Source organism: Narcine bancroftii, chromosome 1 (assembly GCF_036971445.1).
Source record: "Narcine bancroftii isolate sNarBan1 chromosome 1, sNarBan1.hap1, whole genome shotgun sequence".
Lineage (NCBI taxonomy): Eukaryota > Metazoa > Chordata > Chondrichthyes > Torpediniformes > Narcinidae > Narcine > Narcine bancroftii.
The window spans coordinates 23953163-23979862 of record NC_091469.1 but is presented as its reverse complement, the minus strand read 5'-3'; the positions used below and the strand labels follow the sequence as shown (position 1 = coordinate 23979862).

Here is a 26700-nt window from a genome sequence, read left to right as displayed (position 1 = left end):
ACATTGAGACCAAGGTGTTTCTCAGGGAGATGTTAAAAATGTCAGTGAGAACGTCTGCTAGCTGAGCCGCACATCCCCTCACTTTGCCGGGAATGTTATCTGGTCCAGCAGCTTTCCTTGGGTTCCTTGGGTCCCCCCCCCCTCCCCCTCCCCCTCCCCCCCCCCTCCCCCCCCTCCCCTCCCCCCCCCTGTTTCTCCCGAGGGCCGCCGTCCCCGCGGCTCCTCATGACTCGAGCCCTTGTTGGGGGTGGGGGAGGATTGCAAAATAAAATGGGTCCGGTTTGCAAACGGTGGTGCAATTGGGGTGGGAAGGCCAAGTCCCCTCTGCCCGCCTGAGATCGCCTCCAGGCGCCATCGACTCTTGCGCTCCTCGGGTGGGTGTCCTCTAGAAAGAAATGTCCCCCCCCCCCTCTCTGCTTTGCCCCGGAAGTATTGCAGTCGGAGAGGGGAGTGAGGAAGATGGCAGAGTCGGAAGAGGAGGTGAAGTTTTTGGTTCAGAGGGTTGTCAAAGACATTGCCAACGCTTTCAGGAGGAACCCCAACATGTAAGCAGCTGCCGGAGCCGCTCGTTCCCGGACCCCCAGGCACCGCTCCAAACAGCCTGGAATCAGCGGAACCAGTTCAAAGGGACTATTTAGAGAGAGGGGGGGGGGGAACGGGGGGGGCGGGAGAAGAGGGGCAGGGGGAAGACAGCAAGGGTGGAGCATGCCTTGGGGAGGAAGGAGTCAGGCCTGGTGGTGGTGGTGGTGGTGGTGGTGGGGTGGTGGGGGGGTGGGGGGTGGGGGGTTGCTGCAGCCAGTTACTATCGAGAGAAGGGTGGGAACAAGTAATTTGCGTCGATTGTATTTAGTGGCCCACCTCACTGACAAAAGGCAAAGGAGGAAAAACCCAACCCCAACCCACCAATTTTCCCCTGCAACCGCTGCAATCGTGTCTGCCTGTCCCGCATCGGACTTGTCAGCCACAAACGAGCCTGCAGCTGACGTGGACTTTTTACCCCTCCATAAATCTTCGTCCTGAAGCCAAGCCAAAGAAGAATTTAGTGGCGTGGAAAGGGGCCGCTTCGAAGGTTGTCGCGGCCTGTTTGTGCGCCGGACAGTTTCCGTCGACGCGGCTCGTGCAAGGGAAAGACGACCCCTTTGCTGCACCAAAAGCCTCGCCGCTCGAAAGGCTCCCTGTCGGGCTGCAGCAGGCTCCGGCGACGCTGCAGCCCTGCCTCCTTCCTGCCCGTGGGAGTTGTGGGCGCATTTTTGCGGGTTGTGCCCTTTGTTGCTCGTTCTTGTTCGTGTCCCGCTGGGCGATCTGCAGAAAAGCAAAGATAGCGACTTGGCGAATAAATGGAAAGGTGTCCCTGGCATTCATTCTCTTGTACTTGGTCTCCAGTGTGAACGCGGGGTGACCTGTGATCTCTCCTCTTTTCTGCTTCCAGTGATGAGATTGGATTGATTCCATGTCTTGAAGCAAGGTACAACCGGAGCCCTGTAGTACTGGTGGAAAATAAACTTGGTCTCGAAAGCTGGTGCGTTAAACTCCTCTTGCCCTTCGTTCATAGTAAACTTGTTCTCTACAGGCAGAGAAAGCTGTGGTTAGACAGGGATGGTAAGTGGCAGATGTTTTGTACTCGCTATTGAACAAGATGTGACGGAAAGAAAGAGTAAACCCTTATTTTCGTTTTGTGCAGTGTGGGACAACGACTCTTTGAGTTTATATAATTCCTTTAATTATTTCATCAGAATGTGAACCAGAGATGGCAAAATATGGGAGGGGTGAGAAGAGGTTGATGTGAATGAAGCCTATGATCATATACAGAATTACAATTAAAAGAGGCAAATGACTGTCTTGCTGCAGCTTCACATGTTCATAAAACCACACATTAAAGTAATACAATTGTGTCCAAAAAAGAGCACCGAGTCCGTTGTGTGGGTGAGACTAATGGTTTTGAAGAAGTGTTATTTGAGGGGAGATGGTTCAAGACACAGCTGCTGAGGGACGGACGGTAAACTGTTCTTAAACATAGAAGTGCTGGACTTCAAGCTTCTGGTCCTCTTGCCTGAAGGTAGCAGTGAAGCAAAAAAAAATCCAAACGTGAATGTGTAGATTCTCCACTCTCGTGTTGGAGAACTTGCCTTCGTGAATGTTTCCCCGACTGGCTCCAAGGTTCCAACTCCCATCCCTCTCCGACGTAGCGTCGTGAATGTACTGCCGCTGCAAGTGGCTGGCTAGGGGCGGACTAATGACGTCACGGTGATGTCACTTTTCTCTCTCCCACTCACCCCTCTTCCTCCGTGATCCCCGATGGCTGGCAGGGGTTGTCAGGGCAGCAGGGGGCAGGCTCCGACAGGCCCACCGGCCACTCCGGCATCTGCCACCTCACCGGCCCGCTTCAGCCTTTGGGGCTGCTCGTTGGTACCAGTGGCTCAATACGCAGCAGAGCATTGGCTGTCTACTCTACCCATAATCCCCCGTGCAGCTGGAACCGTTCTGGTAAATGCAGAGCAGTTCCGGTTGCATGGGGGATTATGGGTAATGAAGTCGGCCATTGCACGGCACGAATGTATGGTGTCATGGCACCAGTAGCCACGCCTCCTGAATGCCGCATCAACCCCCCCCAGCCGCCTCCAGGCTGAAAGGGGACATCAGAGCAGGCTTTTCTGGGCTTGCATGAAAAGGCCTTGTGTCTAGGGTGATAGAGGGAATTTGAAAGATTAGGGCCCAGGCAAATTGTACAGCTTAGAAGTTGGGGCCCTTTAGCCCATTCTGTTTGTGCTGACCTTTGTGCCCATTAGGAGAGTATCCTGTGCCTTTCTTGTTTAAGTATTAGGCTAAATGCTTATTAAACATAGTAATTGTATCTGATATTGTTCTGGATATCAACCACGCAATTGAAACAAAATTCATCATGCCCTTCAGATCTCTGTTAAAACTCCTTCCTCTCACTCACCTTAAACCTCTTTCTTGACACCCCAACCATGTGAAGATTTTGTCAATGACTGCCATTGGTCAAACATAAAGTACTGAAATGCATGAGGAACCAAAAGAGTAGAGTTTTTCAGGGATTGCGGGGCTGAAAGAGATTGGAAGTACTGAAGTGACTGAAGTTTCATCTTTCAAGTGAAACGTTGAGCAGATTGGAGCTTAATCAGATATGTATATCAGCTTATTTTGTAAAGGAGTAGCAAAGGTTATCCAGTGTCCATTACAGCAGATTTCTGGTTTTATGGGGATGGAACAGTTACAGAGTCAGGGGAAAAGATGGAATTTTACCTGGTATCGCCGCATTAGGAGGCGGCCCATTTTTGATAGCAAAGATTAATGGTGATGTGACTGACTGTCCTGAAATCACCTTTTGAGCTTTGCATTATTCGGCCCCTCAATCTGTTTCTAAAATGTCATTGCCCATTTCTTTGCATCAAGTTCCAATGTCTCACCTCCCAATGACCCCCTTCAAATTTGCTGTTCATCTCTGACAAGTTAGTGGTTGGTTAGTGCTTGTGGTACAGGTACAGTAACAGTGTTACTTGCAGGACCAGCAGGATTTTTGTGCATTGAATTGGGACTTGAAACCACAACCTTCTGCTTCAGGAGGCGAAAGGGCAATGCACTGATTCATGACTCTGTAAATAAACAGTCCCACTTTAAAGGGCTTCAAGTAGCTTGTCACCTTCGCCATTGTACCCTTATATAATGCTTTAATCCAATTAATATATTTCTCTGGTAGGTTGAACCTCTGTAATACTTTGAATAAATAATTCCATTCTTCTCTGCGTCTAAAGTAACAGCCACTGTTGGCGTCTTATTTCCTTGTACTGCATGGATTAAGTTATGAACTTACCAACATTGTCCATTCGACTTTTCTTAATAAATCCAGTTTGATCTAATTTTATAATTTTTGGTACACAGTCGGCCAATCTGTTTGCTAATAGTTTTTGTTATTATAATCTGAATTAAGTAGAGATACTGGTAGAGATATCTGGTGTTAGTGGATCTTTCCCCGTCTTTGGTATTACTGTAATTATTGCTGTTTTACATGAATCTGGCAAGTTTTGTTTCTTCTATCTGGTTCATTAATTCCAGGAGAGAAGGAATTAATAACACTTTAAATGTTTTATAGAATTCTATTGGGAGTCCGTCCTCCCCAGGCGTTTTATTGTTCGGTAGCTTTTTTAATATATCTTGTATTTCCTCTATCTCAAATGGTTTTATCAATTTGTTTTGCTCCTCTTCTTGCAATTTCGGCAGTTCAATTTTAGCTAGAAACTCATCTATTTTGTCTTCTTTCCCTTTGTTTTCAGTTCAGTATAATTGCTCGTAGAATTCCTTAAAGTTTTCATCTTTCTCTGTTGGGTTATATGTAATTTGTTTGTCCTTTTTCCTTGATGCCAGTACCCTTCTTTTAGTTTGTTCTGTTTTAAGCTGCCAAGCAAGTATTTTGTGTTTTTTTTCTCCTAGCTCATAATATTTTATTTTCATTATGTTCTTCTCCACCTTGTGCATTTGTAGTGTTTCATATTTTATTTTTTTGTCCGCCAATTCTCTTTTTGTTATATCTTCCCTTGTTGCTAGTTCTTTTTCTGTACTTACTATTTCCCTTTCCAGCTGCTCTATTTCCCAATTGTAGTCTTTTTTTCATCTTAGTTACATAACTTATCTGCCCTCTGATGAAGGCTTTCATTGCATCCCATAATATAAATTTGTCTTTCACTGATTCCGTATTTATTTCAAAGTACATTTTAATTTGGCCCTCAATAAATTCTCTAAAATCCTGTCTTTTAAGTAGCATGGAGTTTAATCTCCATCTATATGTTCTTGGTGCGATGTCCTCCAGTTCTATTGCTAATAACAGGGGTGAGTGATCAGATAGATAACAATCTAGCTTTATATTCCGTTTTCCTAACTCTCCCTTGGATATGGGCTGACAACAGGAACAGGTCAATCCTTGAGTATGTTTTATGTCTACTCGAGTAATATGAGTATTCCTTCTCCTTTGGGTGTTGTCTCCTCCATATATCCAAAAGTTGCATTTCCTGCATTGATTTAACCATAAATTTGGCTACTTTGTTCTTTCTGCTAGTCTTTTGTCCAGTTTTATCCATCTTTGAATCCAAATTAAGGTTAAAGTCCTCCTACAATATATTCCCCTTCAAAAAAATCTTCAAAAAAATATCTTGCATAAACTTTTGATCCTCTTCATTAGGTACATATATGTTGACCAAATTCCAGAGTTCTGAGTATATCTGACATTTTATCATTACATATCCCTGCTGGACATATTATTTCCTCCTCTATTTTGATTGATACATTTTTATTGATTAATATAGCTACACCTCTGGCTTTTGAATTATATGATGCTGCCGTTACGTGCCCTACCCAGTCTCTCCTTAATTTATTGTGTTCCACTTCAGTTAGATGCGTTTCCTGCACAAATGCTATATCTATTTTTTCTTTTTTCAGTAAATTTAATAGCCTCTTCCTTTTGATTTGGTTATGTATTCCATTAATATTTATAGTCATATAGTTCAACATGGCCATCTCATACTCTGTTTACATCTCATTTCTGCTTTCTCACCACCACCTTTCCCCTTTTCTCCATTTTCATTTCTCAGTTTTCTTTTTTTGAACTCACTGTCTGACAACACTTCAAAAACATAAAATACTTCAACCACTCCCACATCTAAAATTCCCTTATTCCCTTATCCCCAAGTGTCCCTGCCCCCCCTCTCTGAGTCGCCCCTTGTCCCTTGCCGGGCAACCACAACTCCCCTCTCCATTTGGACTGCGAACCCGTTCGATAGTGTCAACTGATTTCACAGTGACTGTTATTCACTCCCACCCAACCCCCCTCCAGAAAAGACTTTTATCTTCACATTTCAACAAAGCTCCCCTTCTTTTCTTCTCTTTTTCTTTTTATTAACCCCTCCTCTTTTTCCCCCTTCTCCCTTACTTCCCTTTTCTTCCCTCCTTTAGTTCTTGTACATTATTTTTACATCTTTATATGTAGTTTGTCGTCGTTCTTAGTTCTTGTTACATCTCTTTATCTCTCTTTCTGTCTTGCAGGTGTTCTGCAAATTCTCGTGCTTTCTCTGGATCCGAGAGCAGTCTGTTTTGCTCCCCTGGGATAACTATTTTAAGCACCGCTGGATATCTTTACATAAATTTCTAGCCTTTTTTCCATAGGATCGATTTTGCTGCATTAAACTCCTTCCTCTTTAGGAGCTCAAAACTTGTGTTTGGGTAGAAATTTTTTTTGACCTTTGTATTCCAGTGGTTTTTTGTCTTCTCTAATTTTATTCATTGCCTTCTCCAATATATTTTCTCTTGTCGTGTATCTCAGAAATTTTATTAAAACGGATCTTGGTTTTTGTTGTGACTGTGGTTTCGGGCTAATGTTCTGTGTACCCTTTCTATTTCTATTCCTTCCTGCATTTCTGGCATTCCCAGGACTTTTGGGTTCCATTCTTTTATAAATTCTTTCATATCTTTGCCTTCTTCATCTTCCTAAAAGCCCACTATCTTTGTATTGTTTCGCCTCCTATAGTTTTCCATTATATCCCTCCTCTGAGCTAACAACTCCTGTGTTTCTTTAACTTTTTTGTCACTTTCTTCCAATTTTCTTTTTAAGTTGTTCACTTCCATTTCTACTGCCATTACATGTTCTTCCACATTTTCTAATCCTTTCCCTACATCTGTTATGACTAGCTCTATTTTACTCACTTTTTCTTCTGTACTTTTCATTTTTCTTTTCATTTCTAGAAATGACACTAAATTCTAGTATCAACCATTCTTTTAATGCTTTCATTTGTTCTTGAAAATTTTTTTTATCTATGTACTGTCCATTAATTTTACCTCCTATTCTTCTGCAGAGCTTGGTGTTCTTCTTTTTCTGTGTCAGCTCTTGGGTTTGTGCCTTCTACTTCTCTTCCTTGAATCTGTGTCTCTTCTGACTTTCTTGTTGAGCTGCTTGTCTCAGTTTGTTGGGTCTTTTTTTTCATGGTTTCTTGATGTTGGTCCTCTTCTTCTGGGCTGGTTATCTGTTGTGTCTCTTGCTTCCTTTTTTCTTTCTCACCCCTCCCTTTCCAGTTGCTTTCTTTATCTTTCAGCTGGGAGTCCTGCTGTCTGGCATCTCTCAGCTGTTTGTGCTGTGGAGTTTTACTCCACAGCTGGTCCCTCCTCCCATCGGTGTTCTCCTTGTTGTGCACATTGCGCATGCGCGATTCCTCGCGCGTGCACCGTTGCGCACCTTTGTTTGGCTCAGTGAGCCATTTTTGCAGTCCTGCGGTCGGTGGGTCGCGACCCTGTGGGGTCTCCACTAACTTCGGGGAGCGGGCTCCTCTTTCCACAGAGGGTCCCTGCTTTTGCATGCAGGTAAGACCTTCATCTTTCTCTTCCGGTGTCTTTCCTCCTTCTTTCTGTTGTTTTTGGTTTTTCTTTCTTAGGTGCCATTTTCTCCACACCTTTATTGTTTATTTGTTGTGTTTTGTGTATCTGGAGCTTTGCTTTTTCTTCACTTTTTCTTCTTTTCTGTAGAGGGCTGGTATTCTCCTACTGGCCACTATTCTCCTACTGGCCACTACTCCACCACGAGACTCCTCTCCCCAACCAGTACATCTTTGAGGATGTGGGAGAAAATGAGCATCTGAGGAAGATCACAAGGGAAGTGCATAAAAGCTGATCACCTTCCATGTCTGCTTTGAGAAGAAGAACCCAACAGTGCCTACTAGAATACCTGCAAAGGCCAGGACCCTGTGATATCTGTCTTTCAGGCCAGCATCAGAAATTCATTCAATAGGGTGAATCCTCGCAAGCCGTCAGGCCCTGACGGTGTATCTGGCAGGGTACTGAAAATCTGTGCAATGAACTAACCGGAGTGTTTACGGACATTTTCAATCTCTCGCTGCTGCATTCAGAGGTTCCCACCAGCTTCAAAAGGACATCAATCATCCCCAGTGTCCAAGAAAAGCAGAGTGAGCTACCTTAATAGCAGTTGTCCAGTTGCACTCAAATCTACTGTGATAAAATGCTTTGAGAGGTTGGTCGTGACCAGAATTAACACTAAAGCAAAGTACTGGACCCACTGCAATTCACCTATTAGAATTAAAGAACATTACACCACAGAAACAGGCCTCTTTGTCCCTTCTAGTCTATGCCAAACCATTTTTTTCCATAGACTCTCTGACCTGCACCCTTCCGTACCTCACCCATCCATGTACCTGATCAAATTCTTCAAAATGTTAAAATTGAGCTTGCAGTCACCACCTCAGCTGGCAACTCATACCACACTCCCACACTCTCTGTGAAGAAGTTCCCTCTCATGTTTCCCTACGCTTTTCCTCTTTAACCCATGTCCTCTGGTTTGTATCTCACCTACCCTCAGTGGAAAAACCCTATCTACATTTACCCTCTCTCTATCTCCCTCATAATTTTAAATACCTCTATCACAGTTCTCAATCTTTTTCTTTCCACTCGCATACCAATTTAAGTATTCCCAATGCAATAGGTGTTCTGTGATTAGGTGCTTAAGGTGGTAAGTGGGTGGAAAGAAAAAGTTTGAAAACCACTGTTTTAATCGTATCTGATTGACTCGTTATGTGCACAGTTTCATAACTCCAAAGGAAATAGGCCAATGACAATTTGTTTCAAGCAAATATTTCAATAACAATCGAGTCTAGAGCAGTGATTCTCAACTTTCCTTTCCCACTCATACCACCCTAAGCAATCCCTTGCTAGTCACAGAGCACTGATGGCATAGGGATTACTTAGAGTGGTATGTGAGTGGAAAGTGTTAGGAGCCCAGAAGACCCCCAAACCCAGCAGCAATAGGTATTCACCAAGACAAATGGGTACTTAAACAAAAGTTGCTTTTAATTATCTTTAAACATGAAAACAGAATCACACTTTAATTTATCACTATTGACTTAACTAACCTAACTTAACCCTTTTCTAATTTTAAGCGCATGTGTATGTAATGTGTGTGTAAGTTCAGAAAAGTTCTTTGGTTCACAGTCCAATCTCACTTCTCATTCCTCCAAGTTAACTGGTTGCAGGCAGTTCTTGTACTGTGCACAGAATTTAACATTTATGAAGTTCACCAGGCTTTGGTGCTTGAAAGACTTTGGTTACCACTCAGGAAGGTTCTTGTCAGTTTTCAGAGAGAGATTTGTTGTTCCAGGACATCCACACGTGATTTACTTCCATCAGCCACTTCAGTGTCTTGCTGATGAAACTTGCCCCTTCAGGGTTCTCCAGATGATAACCTCTTTCTTTCAGGTCACCACAGAGTTCTTTTTTGTTTCCCTTATTCCAAGTGAAACATTAGACAGCCAGTCCTCTCCTCTTGCATGAACCATAAGGGCTTTGACCAGGCCAAACCAAGAACTCACAACCTGTCTTCCAAATGGGGTTTTCCACAAGCTTGCCAGCTTGTCCTGTTCCAGCCACAGATGCTCTTGCTGACTGTAACACTGTAGAACTGATCTCTCTTTTGCTCTCTCTCTCTCTCTCCCTGAGAGAAAGCCTGCTTTACTCTCTCTGCTTGAAAAATCATATGACCCTTTTAGAACAACAAGCTCCCCTTCAGACAGTCTGCATCTCCAACAATCTCTTTCATTTGTTGCCTTTTTGTAAACAACAGTCCATTAGTGAAGTCTCTCCAAGGCTTTTGCAAAGGCTCTGGGGCCGATTATGTCTAGCATTGGCAGAGCTCCAGTATTTCAAATAAGATCTGTTTTAAAGTGTTTGTATGTAACCTACTCTAACAAACCTTTCCCAATTTATCTCCCACAAACATAACTATATTATACTCTGTCACCAAAGAAAAAGGTTGAGAACCACTGCTCTATCAAATCTCCTCACTCTTCCACACTCCAGGGAATAGAGTCCTAACCTGTTTAGCCTTTCCCTGTAACTCAGTTCCTGAAGTCCAGGCAACATCCTAGTAAATCTTCTTTGCAATCTTTCTATCTTATTGATATCTTTCCTATAGCTAGGTGACCAAACTGCACACAATACTCCAAATTTGGTCTCGCCAATATCTTGTATAACTTTACCATAACATTCCAGCTCCTATTCTCAATGCTTTAATTTATGAAGGCCAATATGCCAAAAGCTCTCTTTACAACCTGATCCACCTGTGACGCCACTTTTAGAGAATTATGTATCTGTATTCCCAGGTCCCTCTGTTTTACTGAACTCCTTAGTGCCCTACCATTCATTATGTATGTTTTTCCCTGGTATTGTCAAAATTGCTCCCTAGTAGACGCAATATCATTCATTCTCCACTCAGTTCTGATACACCTAGCAAACATCAACTTGTAACATATGGCTGCTCTTCGTCGACTGCAGCTCAGCCTTCAACACCATTATTCTCTCAGTGCTGGTTAACAAGCTCCAAGCCCTGGGCCTTTGCACCCACCTCTGCAACTGTATCCTTGAATTTCTCATTGGAAGACCACAGTAAACATTAATTGAAAACAATACCACCTCACTGATTATCAACACAGGTGCACCTCAAGGATGCGTGCTTAACCCACTATGCTACTCACTATAAACCAAGTCTGTATTGGTAGACACCATTCCAATGCTATCTACAAATCTGACGATGGTTGTTGGCAGAATCACATCTGACAATGAGGAAGTGTACTGGAGGGAGAGAGATCAGCTCATTGAATGGCGTCACACTAACGACCTTGCACTCAGTGTTAGCAAATCCAAGGAGATGATTGTGGACTTCAGGAGGAAGTCAGGAAAACCTGAACTAGTCATCATTGAGGGCTCAGTAGTGGAGAAGGTCAAGAATTTCCTGGATGTTAATATTCCTGAGGATTTGTCCTGGAGCCTCCATTTTGATGCAATGATGAAGAAGGCATGCCAACAGCTATACTTTGTGAGGAGTTTGAGATTCAGTATGTCACAGACTCTCAAACGTCTACATGTGTACTTTGGAGAGCATTCTGGCTGGTGGCATCACTGTCTGGTAAGGAAGTGCCAACGCTGAGGACCAGAAAAAACTGCAGGAAGTTGTTAACTTGGCCTGCGACATTACGGACACCAGTCTTCACTCCCTTGAGGACATCTACAAGTGGGGCAGTGTCTTAAGAAAGCAGCCTCTATCCTCAAGGAACCCACTACCCAGGCCATGCCTTCTTCACTCTGCTGCCATCAGGAAGAGGTGCAGGAGCCTGAAGACGAGCACTCAGCGGCACAAGGTCAGCTTCTTCCCCGCTGCCATTCGATACCTGAATTATTAATGAACCAAAGACATTACCTTACTTTGACTTTTCTTGCACCATTTTTTATTTATTTTCATAAGGTGGTTGATATAACTTTTTGCACTAATGATGCTGTCACAAAACAATGAATTTTGTGACTTTTTCATAAATTCTGATTCTAAGTAATCTGGATACCTGGACCAGCAATCTAGTGAGTTGAGTTCAAATCTTATGATGGTCACTCTGGACTTAAATTCCATGTTACAAGTTGATTTTACAAAGAATGAATCTCACGAATGATAACCCCAAAAAATGACTGAATACTTAAAAGCATATCGCCTTCAGGAGGAACGCTAGCATTCTTATCTGCCGTCTCCACGTATAATTCCACACGTCCCAAATGATCATGATTAAATACCCTCTGATTGTGGCCTAGTTAATGGCTTTGCTGTACCATTATTGCCATATTCAATCAGATTCCAGTTGTTCAAGAAGATGCTGTATCACCATCTTCCCAAGGGCAAAGGATACTGGCTTTGTGTGGGTTGCCCAGATATTGAAAAATGGATAGATAAAACAGTAAAGTGATTAGTTGACATGTAGAATTGTGTGTGAATTCCAGTCAGGAAATGTAGATTTGGTTATTAAAATAATCTAAGAATGTATAATAGATTATACATCTTGCACAAAGCTCAGTAATAAAACAAACAAGAAATCTGAAATTTTGCATGTGTTAGGTTTAGCCTAAGCATGTATAGTACACTTAGTTTTTCTAATAACCCCATAGAAGGCCCTCCATTTCCCAAAGCGGATGTCATTTCCGTTTTTCCCTATTGAAAATGGATCAGTTTTTGAGATACTAAATATTTGGCTGGAATTGACCCAAGTCATTTTGGTTTACCTGAACCACAAAGAGAAACTGAATATTTGTGCATGAATATATTGGAGCGAAGGAAGCAAGTTCAGTGAGATACCAAAGAAATGCCTTAAGATGCTAATTACTAAGGATATTTTTTGGATGCTTCTTGTGGAATAGGGCAACTTTTCTTATTAATATATTTTGGCTAAAGTTCAAAAATCAGATATGATTGCCCTGGTTGTGGCATCATCAGATGTTGCTTCGACGCTTTTGAAAATGATAGACCTTTAATTTGACAAATTAGGAAACTTCGGCATAGAATTTTGGTCGTGCAACTCTTCAACAATAACTCTAAAGGATAGTAAACTTACTGTCTTGGATGAATGTACTTTCAAAGCAGCCATTAAAGCATTAGATCAAATGTTGCAAATAATAAAAGATTCAGTCGACCAGCACTGCAATGGCACAAGATTGGCTACAATAGTGGCTGATAATGTTATTGGGGGGGGGAGGGGGGGGTAAATGCCTTCATCCAGTGGTACCATTTCTGCCTTTTCAATTCAAATGACTTCTACTCTCTTTTTAACTGAAATTTTCAAGGAGTATTAAAACGGAAAGATAATCACAAAAATCTGTTGGCCTTTCTCTTGACCTTGCTGTTGAACCTGTTCCAGAGTTGGAGAAAAAAATGATTTTACACTGGATTCAAAGGAAAGAAATCCAGTGTATTGTGAGGCACTTTAACATTGAAATCAAATGTAGATATTGTGAATGGGTACACAGAACCATAGATCACTACAACACAGAAACAGGCCCTTTCAGCCCTTCTAGTCTGTGCCGAGCTTTTTTTTTTGAATAGTCCCACTGACCTGCACCCAGTGCCTAACCCTCCATACCTCTCTCATTCATGTACCTGTCCAAATTCTTCTTAAGTGTTAAGAATGAGCCCCTGTTCACCACTTCAGCTGGAAGCTCGTTCCTTACTCCCACCACTCTGTGTGAAGATGTTCCCCATAAACATTTCCCCTTTCACCCTTAACCCATGCCCTCTGGTTTGTAACTCATCTACCCTCAGTGGAAAAAAGCCTACCTACATTTACTCTGTCCATCCCTCTCATAATTTTAAATACCTCTATCAAATCTCCCCTCATTCTACACTCCAGCAAATAAAGTCTTAACCTGTTTAGCCTTTCCCTTTAAGTCAGTTCCTGAAGTCCGGGCAACATCTTTGTAAATCTTCTCTGCACTCTTTCTATATTATTGATATCTTTCCTGTAGTTAGGTGACCAAAACTGCACACAATACTCCAAATTTAGCTTCACCAATGTCTTCAACAACTTTACCATAACATCCCAACTCCTAAATCAATACTTTGATTTATGAAGGCCAACATGCCAAAAGCTCTCTTTATAACCCTAGCCACCTGTGACACCACCTTCAGTGAATAATGTATCTGTATTCCCAGATCCCTCTGTTCTACCGCACTCCTCAGTTCCCTACCATTTACCGTGTATGTCCTTTCTTGGTTTGTCCTTCCAAAATGCAGCACCTCACACTTGTCTGCAGTAAATTCCATTTGCCATTTTTCAGCCCATTCTTCCAGCTGGTACAGATCCCTCTACAAGCTTTTAAAACCTTCGCTGTTACAGCACCTCCAATCTTAGTGTCATCTGCAAACTTGCTGATCCGATTTACCATCCAGATTATCATCCATATTATTGATATAGATGACAAACAACAATGGACCCAGCAGGAATCCTGAGGCACACCACCAGTCACAGTCTTCCAGTCTGAGAAGCAATCATCCACCTCAATTCTCTGGCTTTTGTCTAGCCGTTGTCGAATCCAGTTCACCTAGCTTCTGAACCTTCCTGACTAACCTTCCTTCCTCAGCTCCACTGTGCAACTTCAGTAGACAAGCCCTCTGGTTTGTCCTGTCTGAGCACAGCTGTGATATTTTCCCTGATAAGCAATGTCCCTCCTCCCCCATTTATCCTCCCGTTCTATTGTGTCTAAAGTAACAGAAGCCCAGAACATTGAGCTGCCAGTCCTGCCCTTTCTGCAATCAAATTTCATTAATTGCCACAATGTCATAATTCTATGCTCTAAGTTTGTCTGCCTCTCCTGCAATACTCTTTGCATTGAAATAGATCCACCTAAGAACATTTCCACCACATACAACCCATTGACTTCAAGCAGTGCATGCAATTTTCATATATTTTCCCTACTCAACTCTTCTCTGGCATTCTGGTTCCCATCCCCCTCGAAATCTAGTTTAAACTCACCGAAGCAGCACTAGCAAACATTCCTGCATGGATATTGTTCCCCCTCCAGTTCAGATGCAAACTGTCTCATCAGAACAGATCTCACCTTCCCTGGAAGAGAGCCCAGTGATCTAGGAATCTGAAGTCCTCCCTCCTGCACCATGTCTTTAGCCACATGCTAAGCTGCATTATCCTCCTAGTTCTAATCGCACTGGCAGGTGGCACAGGTAGCGATCCTGAGATCACAGCGGTGGAAGTCCTTTCCTTCAACCTAGCACCCATGATGAGTTGCCCTACAGAGAAGAGGTGGAAAATCCTGTGAAATGGTGCAAGAGCAACAACCTGAGTCTCAACGTAGACAAGATGAAGGAGATGATCGTGGGCTTCAGGAAGAACAGGAACGACCACCCTCCAATGCACATCAACAGCTCTGTAGTGGAGAGTACCAAGTTCCTTGGAGTTCACTTAACTAGTGACCTATCATGGACACTGAACATCTCACTTGTCAGGAAGGTGCAACAGTGACAGCACATCCTGAGAAGACTGAAGCGGGCAAAGCTACTGGCCACTGTTAGTCAATCTTCTGTAGGAGCTCTATTGAGAGCGCTCTGGCCGGCTGCATCACAGTGTGTACAGTTTCTGCAGAGAAATGGATTGGAGGTCAATCCACAGGACCATAAGAGTGGCAGAGAGGATCACTGGAATCTCCCTCCTCCCCCATCGATGTGATTTACCGGGATCATTGTTTGAAGAGGGTGCAAAAAAATCATTGAGGACCCCTTCTACCCTGCACACATCTTTCAGCTGCTCCCGTCAGGGAAGAGATACAGGAGTATCAGAGCCAGCACTACCAGGCTGAGGAACAGCTTCTTCCCATGGGCAGTGAGAGTGCTGGATGACCAAAGGAACTACTCACACTAACCATCCAAGGCTCTCATTTGCACAAAACAATATTTATTTATATTTATAATTCTTGGCCTGCATATGTATTGTTTGTTTGTATGTGTGTTATGTCTGGTTATATGGCTGCATGTTTTGCGCTGAAGACCAGAGAATCCTGTTTGGTCAAGTTGTACTGATACAATCAGATGACAATAAACTTGACTTGAACTCCCTGAACTCTCCTTGCAGGATTTCCTCACCCTTCCTATCCACATCATTGGCCCCTATATGGACCACGGCATCTGGCTGCTCACCCTCCCTCCTGAGAACGCTGCAAACTCAATCTGAGATATATTTAAAGGGAACAATAGTAAATTTTTGGTATCAATATTTATTTTCAATGTGAATGTTTTGATTGGTAGCTTCAATTAAGCCATGTAATTTTACCTTCAAATTATATTATGGATGGAATCATTGTGTATTTAAGTTGGATTTTATTTCATTAACATGGGGTATATGGACATAAATGCACACAACATGATTATAAGCTGACCAACATTAGATACAGTAACTAGTTCTAGAATAAAAAGGCCAGTCTCCTTGTCTCAGTAAAGGTGGCCGTGAAACCACTGGATTGTCATACAAGTCCCTCTTGTTCACAAAGGGCATTTTTGAGGAAATAATTCACATCCCTTTCTCAAAATATAACTCTGTCGTTCTCATGCCACTGCAACGATAATGACTCGTAACTGACCTTCACACTGGTTTAACATCACAGTTTTTAGGACCAGGCAATAAATGTGATTTCTGCATCCCATAAATACAAAAGACAACTGGTTCTTCAGCAATTTCAGTCCTTTATTCCTCCAGAACTCCAATTCAGAGTGGTTTTTTGTTTTGTTTTCCCACCAATACACACAATTTAGTTTTAAAATTAAATTCAGACATACAGCACGGTAACCGGTGCTTTTGGCCATGAGCTGGTGCTGTCCAATTATACCCAATTGACCTACGTTTTTGAAGGGTGGGAGGAAACTGGAGCACCCGGAGGAAATCCATGCAGATACAGGGAGAATGTACGAACTCATTACAGACAGCGCCGGATTGGAATCCCAGTCACTAGTGCTGTGAAAGCTTTGCACTAACTGCTAAGCTAACCATGTCACAAATGGCTCCCGAGTTGCTGCCATCTCCATCATTTTACCGGATTAGAGTAATTGAATCTTAAAGACTCTCAATTCATGTTCTTTAGACTTGCATCAAATTTGTGACTCACTTTCCCTCTTCCTTTGGGGTTCGATTGTTTCCCTGGATAACTGAATGGGTCCATTCTGAGAACACACTGTACATTTAAATCAAATGCATTTCTTTTGGTTTTGTTGCAGTTCGGTTGGAAATTTGGCCTGAGAAATGGTAGGCAAGATTTCATTGGACAAATGTGTTGTGTTTCATTTTCAGGCGGTCAAATGCAAGAGAAAAGTATGTAGCATATAGGACATACAGTGTAGGAGCATAGACATCCATCAGAATCTTGAGGTGAAAGTGGCAACACAAGTAGATTGGATGGTAAAGAAAGGATAGTGTATGCCTTTATCTGTTAGGACATTAAGGAGAAAAAGTCAGGAATTCATATGCAGCTGTACATAACTGGTTAGGCTGCATCTGGAGTATTGAATGCGGTTTTCATCGCAGCATTTACAGAAGGACGTGGAGGTTGGGAGAGGGTGCAGAAGAGATTCACCAGGATGTTCCCTGGATTGGAGAGCTTTAGCTACAAGTAGAGGTGGCCAAACTTGGATTGTTTGCTCTGGGAGCTTTGGAGGCTGTGGGTGACCTGATAGGAGTATATAAAATGATGAAAGGTGTAGATGGGGTAGAAATTCAGTCTTTTTCCCAGGATGGAAATGTCAAATATTAGAGTAGCTTTAAGGTGAGAGGAGGAACGTTTTTTAAAAGGAGATTTATGAGTCTGGTTTTGTTTTTACAGAATGGTAGGTGCTTGGAATGTGCTCCCAGCTAAGGTATTAGAGGCAGATATATACAGCAACGTTGTACAAGGAACATAGGCAGCAAATAGGTACAGGCCTAGTGCATGCGGGCGGGATTAGTTAGATTGGCATCATGGTCAGTGTGTGCCTGGTGCACTGACCACCTAGATTCAAAAGCATCTGCAATTTGTTTCAATTTCCTCTCCTAATTTCTGCTGGCCATTTAGGCAGCATTCTCTAATCCAGGAAAATATCCCAGGCCTGTTCTGGTGTGCCGCATCAACTAGGATATGATACAGTTTCACCAGTTATTTGAACACGATACATACGGACCTTGTCAGAAGTAACATTAAAGAGCCTGAACAAAGCTTGAGGATGGAGGTTAAAAGAGCAACTTCCAGAGAGTCAGAGTTGGAGTGAGGAAATCCATGCCGATGATCAGATTTGGAAGTGTCCAGATCTTTCAGGAATGAAGGGCTAGATTCTTGACTGTTTTTCAGTTATGACCCTCTTAGGATTCTGCTCAAAGTTTATGGGCCCTCTTCACCATGAAGCAGTCAAGTTTAATTTGCTTTTCTGTATACTGACTACTTTAAAAAAACAAAAAATGTTTAGTGATTTAAATCCGTGGCTCCCCTTAAATTTGCTGTTACCCCAGGTTGGGGGGGGTGGTGGCAGGGGGCATATGCCCCTCACCCCCCCCAGTTGACATGGCTAAGCTAGAGTAAGTTGGAGAGTAAAGTTGCAAAATCCTGGCTACACTTCAACACAAAAAAATTTAACCATTGCATAACCTGTATGCAGTGTAAATCTGAACACACCGAGGAATGCATGGACCGGACTTACCCCATGTTAAGATGCACAAAGGAATTTTGGATTGGCTTACAATGTCAATGAATCAGATTGAATGTTGACTTGCTTTTTGTAAGGGCTGCAGTCCTCAGTTAATAATCATTACGCGATGCCAAGATACAGTATTAAAACATGCACAGTAAAAGCTGGAGGAACTTGGCTGGTCTTGCAGTCTCCATAGGAGATAAAGTTATTGACGTTTTGGGTCTGAGTCCTTCTTCAAGGTATAAGCAAAGAGGAAGTAGTCATTTCAATAAAGACAGAAAGAATGGGAGGGGAAGGAGTCCAGACCAACAAATATACATGATAAGGCGTGAGAATTGATTTCGACTCAGTGAAAGGAGACTGAGGGAAAATGGAAGGCAGAGAACTAGAGGAAAGGAGATGGGGGACAAAGAATGGTGGGAGGTTTACTTATACCTTGAAGAAGGGCTCAGGCCCAAAAGATCGATAATATATCTTTACCTCCTATGGACACAGCAAGACACTGAGTTTCTCCAGCATTTCCTGTGTTTTTACTACAATCACAACCTCTACAGATGACACCAAGGTACGGTATACCGTTCATCCTGTCCACACTTGTCCTTCTGTAGAAAAATGTAAATTTAATCTTGTGATGCAAGTAATCCCGAATCTGGTTTATGTACTTTTGACTGGTTTTCCTGAATTTAACAACTCTGTGCAAAATACCATTGGAGATCTTTTTTTTGTTTCTAAACAGGAATATTTGTGACTTAGCGAGGTGCTGGTGTATATGTATTTCATGTGCATTTTGCATGTTTGACTTGTGGAAAGATGCCAGGGGTAGAAATTCGTCCATGGCATCAAATGTGTGAGCGTATCTTTGACTGGGTGTATCTGGTACCCAATAGGTTTTGCTCCATTGGTGTCAGTAGAGCTGTTACGTTAGGTGAAGTGAGACAACAGGGTTGTCCGCTGAGGAACAGTGTCAATTTTCTGGAATTTAGAAGTGTGAGACATAACCTTGCATTTACTGCTGGTGAATGAGACTCAAACTAAAAGGCATTGCCTCAGGATGAGGTACTGACACTTTAGTACTGAGGTGAAAAGTAAATTTTTCACCAAGGGATGCAAATCTTTGGACTTGACCACTACAGTTTCCTGGGGTCAAGGAGTTGGTGAGTATATTTAAGGCTCAAGTAGGTCTTCAGAATCCAGGGAAACCTAGGAATGATAGGGAAAGTAGACGTGAGTTGGAACATCAACCGTGATCCAGTCTCTTTCTTAAAAAAACATTTTTGTGGTGTCAGCCTTGGGGTATGCAGAACCAAGCAACTTCTTTCTTAATAAGAAAGAGTGGAACTGGCTCGAGGCTATATCACCTAAATCTTGAACAAGAGTGGAGCAGCAACTGATGCTCACACATGCAGGCAAAGACGAATTTCTCCTCTGCAGTTTTTGAATCAATGGAGACAAGTTATGATTTTTGATTCCTCCTCTCCCTTTCAGCACTGATTGATCTCACTTGCACTCTGCTGCTGCTGAACCCAGACTTCACTACAGCTTGGAACGTCAGGTATGTAGAAAGCATGCACCAATGTCTGATTGGTTTGCTTCCTTGCCCACTTCAGGCTTGACGAACTGTATTTAGTTTTGAGCACGTGACTGCAATTACATTTTAATTGTAAAGAATAGAAGCTGTGGTTCAAGGTTCAGTAAAACCCCTGGTATCCACACCTGCGGGGATTGGTAGATGCAGAATAATCGAGTTCCCAGTTGCTTGAGACTCACAATGCCCGATGAATACATCTGCATTAAGAATAAACAGTTTAAAACAAATGGTAAAACTAAACAAAAATGGGAACAAGATTTAAATATAAAGATAAAAAAGGAAACATGGGAGAAGTTATGCTCTGGAACGATGAGAAATACAATAAATACGAGGCTGCGTATGATACAATATAATTGGTTACACAGGCTATACATTACACCGCAAAAGTTAAATAAATGGGACCCAACAGTATCTGATAGATGTTTTCGATGTAAAAAAGAAAGGGGAACAACAATTCATGCAATCTGGACATGTGAGAGAGTAGAAAAATTTTGGGATGATCTCAATCAGATATTAAATAAAATAACAGAAAACAATATACCAAAGAATCCAGAGATCTTTCTCCTAAGTAACATAAAAAATAAAGAATTTGGAATTGACTTGGAAGATGCACAAAAAAGATTTGTCAAGATAGCCCTAGCCGTAGCAAAAAAATGTATTATGTCAACCTGGAAATTGGAAGATAATTTGAAAATACAACAATGGTATATAGAAATGAATAAATGTATTCCATTAGAAAAAATAACATATGGTTTAAGAAATAATATTGAAATATTCGAACAAGTATGGGAGCCTTACATTAAATACAATAGCGAAAACCTACCGGGAACAAACATTACCTAAGTTGATGGAAGGAGAAGAAAAGAAAAGAATGGACTCAGTAGAATTTCTGGTGTATTTTTGTTGAATGACAACATTGTCTGACTGAATTAATGCAACCTAGATTGTATACCTAAAATGGATGAGAGGGGGGGGGGGTGGGGGGGTGGCTTGGGAGGGGGGGGGGGAGAAAAAGTCACTGTAAATGTGTGGAAAAGAAAAAGTGTATATCATGGCTATTGTGATTTATGGTGTGAAAAATAAAAAATTTTAAAAAAAAGAATAAACAGTTTAAAAGACAAAAATATTATGCTGTACTTGCACTGACCAACTTCACTTGCATTAAAGTATAAATCTTAAGGCATTTTACTTTATATTCAATCACATTCTTTGAAAACATATGACCATTGCTGCATCTGTAGGTTTCTTACCCTTCATGGAGCCATCCGAAACAATAACATTATAATTAAACTCCCCTCCAAGAAAACAGATAAAGCCTTATTTATACACTTAATAATATAGTAATAAAGACTCTTACATAACAGTGATAAGGAGACATGTTAAGATAGTAACCCCAACGGCAAATGGCATCAACCAGCTCATGATTCTGGCCAACGTCATTTTATTCAAACACAGCTTTATTCAACTAGCTGCTATGAGCAAAGCCACGACCAAGAAACTCCACTGGCTAAATATTTGCTCCCATCTTCACCAAGGTTTATGTATTACTTCAGAGAACATTTAGATCCATAGAACATTGCAGCACAGAAAACTGGCCCTTCTAGTCTGTGCCAAACTATCATTCTGCCTAGTCCCACTGACCTGCATCCAGTCCATAGCCCTTCATACCCCTCCCATTCATGTACCTGTCCAAATTTTTCTTAAATGTTAAAATTGAACCTGCATTCACTACTTCAGCTGGCAACTTGTCCCATTCTCCCACTATTCTCTGTGTGAAGACTTTCCCCTGATGTTCCCCCTAAACTTTCATCCTGAACCTGTCCTCTGGTTTGTATCTCACCTAACCACAGTGGAAAAAGCTAACTTGCGTTTACTCTATCGATACCCAGTAACATCCTGTAAATCTTTTTTGCACTCTTTGAATCTTACTGGTCTTTCCTGTAGGTAGGTGAACAAAACTGCACAAAATACTCCAAATTTGGCCTCACCAATTTCTTGTACTTTACTATAACATCCCAACTCCTATACTCAATACTTTATGAAGGCCAAAAGCTCTCATTACAACCCTATCTACCTGTGATACTACTTTCAAGGAATTCCTAAGTGTCATTCCATTTACCGTTCATGTCCTTTCTTGGTTTGGCTTTCCAAACTGCAACTCCTCAAACTTGATTGCATTAAATCCATCTGCCATTTTTTTAGCCCATTTTTCCAGCTGGACTAGATCCCTCTACAAGCTTTGAAAACCTTCCTCACTGTCCACAGCACCTCCAATCTTTGTGTCATCTGCAAATTTGTTAATCCAATTTACCACATTATAATCCAGATCGTTGTATTGATGACAAACAACAAAGGTCCTAGCACCGATCCCTAAGGCACATCACAAGTCACAGGCCTCCAGTCTGAGAAGCAATCATCCACCACTACTCTCTGGCTTCTGCTGTATAACCAATGTCAAATTCAATTTATTACCCCAGCATGAATATTGAGAGTTTGAACTTTCCTGACTAACCTCCCATGTGGGACCTTATCAAAGGCCTTACTAAAGTCCATGTAGACAACATCCACAGCCTTTCCTTCGTCAACTTTCCTGGGAAACTCCTCAAAAATCTTTTAGATTGGTTAAACATGACCTACCATGCATAAAGCCATGTTGGCTATCTGATCTCTTGGGACACCTTCCAATAATTTACCTTCTACTGATGTCAGGCTCACCGGCCTATAATTTCCTGAGTTACTTTTGGAGTCTTTTTCAAACAACAGAACAACGAGCTACCTTCCAATCCTCCGGCATCTCATTTTAAATGTTTCTGCCAAAGTCCCTGCAATTTCAACACAAGACTTCCTCAAGGCCCGAGGGAATATCTTGTCAGACCCTGGGGATTTATCCACCCTTATTTGCTTTAAGACCGCAATCCCCTCTTTCTTTTTAATATGTATAGATTCCATAAGCTCACTGCTTGTGTTCCTTATTGCCGTAGATTCTGTGCCAGTTTCCTGAGTAAACACTGATGCTAAAAAAAAAATAAAGATCTCTTGCATCTTTTCTGGCTCATACATAGTCGAACACTTTAATCACTGTACTCAAAATGTTCTCCTGCATGTACTTCTGCCACCTGTCCTATCTGGTTTCCTAATACGGGATCCAGTATTTCACTCTCTCCAGTTGGTACCTCTAAACTCAGGGCCATCCAGCCCTTTTACAGTATGGGAGTCTCAGACAATATGTAGAATGTTAAAATCTCTTACTATCACAACTTTGTTTCCTGCAGCTGTCTGCCGTATCTCTACAGATTTGGTCTTCCAATTCTTGCTGACTATTGGGAAGTGTATAAAGCAACCCCATGAGTGTGGTCATACCTTTCCCCTTCTTAGCTCCACCCATATAGGCTAAGTAGATGAGCCCTCTGGTCAGTCCTGCTTGAGCACAGCTGTGATATTTTCCCTGACGAGTAATGCCACTTCTCCTCCTCTCATCCCCCCGCTCTATCGCGAATGAGCAACGGAACCCTGGAGCATTGAGCTGCCAGTTCTACCCGCCCTGCAACCATGTTTCACTATTGGCTACAATGTCATAATTCCATGTGACAATAAACTCTCTAAGTTCGTCTGCCTTTCCTACAATACTCCTTGCACTGAAATAGATGCATCTGAGAGCATTATTTCCACCGCTCACAACCCTTTGATTTCTGTCTTTTCAGACAGTCTTCACATCATCTTTTCCCTTCTCCTCTCTCTGCTCTTGTATTCTGGATCCCAACTCTCACAAATCTAGTTTAAACCCCTTGGAGCAGCACTAGCAAACCTTCCCGCAAAGGTATTAGTCCCCTCCAATTCTGATGCAAACTGTCCTGTCAGAACAGGTTCCACCTTCCCTGGAAGAGATCCCGAATGATCCAGAAACCTGAAGCCCTCCCTCCTACACTATTTCTGAAGTCATATATTAAGCTATATTATCCTCCTATTTCTACCCTCACTAGTACATCGCACAGGATGATATCCTGATATCACAACCCTTGAGGTCCAGTCCTTCAACTTCATACCTGACTCCTTGAACTCTCTTTGCAGGACCTCATCACCCTTCCTACCCATATGATTAATCCCTACAAGGCTGCTCACCCTTTCCCTCCTGAAAATTCTGCAAACTATCTGAGATATTTCAGACCCTGGCACCATGGAGGTGACATGCCATCTGGAATTCTCAATCTCTTCCACTGAACCTATCTGTCCTCCTAACGATGGAATCCCTATCATCACAGCTCACCTCTTCTCCCTTCTTTTGTCAGCCACAAGAACAGACTCCATGCTATAGACATGATCACCTTGGCTTGTCCCTGGTAGGTCTTTTTCCCCCTCCCCCCTAAATAATATCACAAATGGTATACTTATTATTGAGGGGAGCCATGCACTTCCTGCCTCTCCTGTCACACAGCTACCTGCCTCCTGGGTATGATAACATCCCTGTAACTCCTGTCTATCACCTCTCTGCCTCCTGAATGATCTGGAGTTGATCCAACCTCCAGCTCCAATTCCCTAACTCAATTTGTAAGAAGATGCAGCCGATGCACTTCTCACAGATGAAGTTGTCAGGGATACTATTGGCTTCCTTGACAACTCACATTCTGTAAGAGGACCATTCCTCTGCCCTGTCTGTCATTCCCACTATGAAATAGAAAAATGTTAGAAAAACCTGCCCTTGCCTCACCTCAACTCCTGCACCTTCTGATCACTATAGCCTCACAAACCAAAGCCTGATATTCCTACTCCTACACTGACCCACTCACACACTGGCCGCTCCACTTTATCCCTGTATTACTTTTATTTGCTCCAGTGTAGATTTCTCTCTGTGTGACTTTATTGGTCCACTGCTAATGCTAATTTACTTTTACAATTTTAAACTTTTATTTAAATTGTTATTTAATCTTAATCATTTATGTTTTAAACAAATTATTTTCTTTTTTTTCCTTTTGCCAGTTGCTTGAGGTTGACAGGGGTTTGACTGTATACAGCCTTTTTTAATAATGTTTTGGTATCAATAAGCTTTGTAGACGTGTAGCTGTAATCATAATGTAGAACATGCATGTTACAGTATAATAGAACATCTAAAATTAAGCAAATTAAAATGTAACAGTGCAGTATTTCTTAACCTACCAGTCTGTGGGTTAGTTGTAGGTGATCTGGGGAAAAGGCATAATAAATCAGTAATATGTGAAACAGGGTTGTAAATTTAATGATAAAAATATTCACCTAAGAAATTTCTCACCAAAGCAAAAATCCTGTTGATGGTCTGGAAAGGGGCTTGAGCTCACGAGTTCCCACACTGGTGATCTGTGGGTTTTATTATAGGTAGTCTTGGGGTCAAGGATTACCTAAGATGGCCTGAGGGTGAAGCAAGGTTGAGATCCACAAGCGATTCCTGTGTTGGTGTACCAACAGGAATAACATTCGCTGGTTCAGAAAATCTGTCATTCCATCATCAACAAAGTCTTGAGCATTTTGCTCTAGCAATACAATCTACTTTCTCCAGAACAGTGGTTTTCAAACTTTTTCTTTCCACTTGCATTCTGCTTTAAGTAATCTCTATGCCACAGTGCTCTATGATTAGTAAGAGATACTTAAGGTGGTATGCAAGTGGAAAGAAAAAGTTTGAAAACCACTGTTTTAATTGTACCTAATTGACTTGTTATGTGCACAGTTTCATAACGCCAAAGGAAATAGGCCAATGGCAATTTTTCTCAAGCAAAATATTTCAGTAACAATTGGGTCTAGAACAGTGGGTTCTCAACCTTTTATTCTCCTCCTACACTCACATACCACCTGAAGTAATCTCTTACTAATCACAGAGCACCTATGGCGTACGGATTACTATCGTGTTTAACCAATCTTATAGAGTTTTTTGAGAAGGTTACCCGGAAAATTGATGAAGGAAAGGCCTGTGGATATTGTTAGTAAGGACTTCAACAAGGTCCCACATGGGAGGTTAGTCAGGATGGTTCAGACACTAGGTATTCAAGGTGAAGTAGTGAACTGGATTCGACAATGGCTGGACGAGAGAACCCAGAGAGTAGTGGTGGATGAGACTGGTGTCCTGTGCCTCAGGATTGGTGCTGGGACCATTGTTGTTTGTCATCAGTACAATAAACATGACCTGCCATGCACAAAACCATGTTGACTATCCCTAATCAGTTTCTGGCTACCCAAATAATTGTATATCCAATCTCTTCGAACACATCCTTATAAATTACCTACTACTGACATCAGGCTCACCAGCCTATAATTTCCAGGGTTACTTTTGGAGCCTTTATTGAACAACATGAGCTACCATCCAATTCTCCAGCACCTCACCTGTGACTAAGGACATTTTAAATATTTCTGCCAGACCCACTAGCCTCCCTCAAAGTCCCAGAGAATATCTTGTCAGTACAATGATCTGATTGATAATGTGGTAAATTGGATCATCAAGCTTGTAGATGGCACTAAGATTGGAGGCATTGTGGACAGTGAAGAAGGTTTTCAAAGCTTGCAGAGGGATCCGTATCAGCTGGAAAAATGGGATGAAAAATGGCAGATGGAATTTAATGCAGACAAGTGTGAAGTGTTGCATTTTGGAAGGACAAACCAAGAAAGGACGTATTCGGTGAATGATAGGGCACTGAGGAGTGTGGAATACTGATAGATAATTCCCTAAAAATGGTGTCACAAGTGGATAGGGTTGTAAAAATAGCTTTTGGCATGTTGACCTTCATAAATCAAAGTATTGAGTATAGGATCTGGGATGTTATGGTAAAGTTGTATAAGACATTGGTGAGTCTAAATTTGACGTATTGTGTGCAATTTTGGTCACCTAACTACAGGAAAGATATCAATAATATAGAAAGAGTGCAGAGAAGATTTGCAAAGATGTTGCCCGGACTTCAGGAACTGAGTTACAGGGAAAGGTTAAACAGGTTAGGACTTTATTCCCTGGAGAGTAGAAGAATGAGGTATTTGATAGAGGTATTTAAAAATATGAAGGGGATAGACAGAGTAAATGTAGGTAGGCTTTTCCACTGCAGGGTAGGGGAGATACAAACCAGAG

General features: G+C 42.0%; 1 protein-coding gene across 2 annotated transcripts in view; it reads left to right on the top strand.

Moving 5' to 3' along the window:
- Positions 1-238: 238 nt before the first annotated feature.
- The window catches only part of ptar1 (protein prenyltransferase alpha subunit repeat containing 1), a 52207-nt gene continuing 25745 nt past the window's right edge, over positions 239-26700 (top strand). The window contains exons 1-3 of one of the 2 annotated variants that reach the window (XM_069922377.1): positions 239-545; positions 1430-1599; positions 19520-19586. In XM_069922377.1, coding sequence (XP_069778478.1) covers positions 460-545; positions 1430-1599; positions 19520-19586 — 323 coding nt within the window. In that variant the 5' untranslated portion in view covers positions 239-459. Of the gene's footprint in view, positions 546-789; positions 1346-1429; positions 1600-19519; positions 19587-26700 lie in introns of those variants that run through there. The other variant, XM_069922387.1, reaches the window with a different exon arrangement.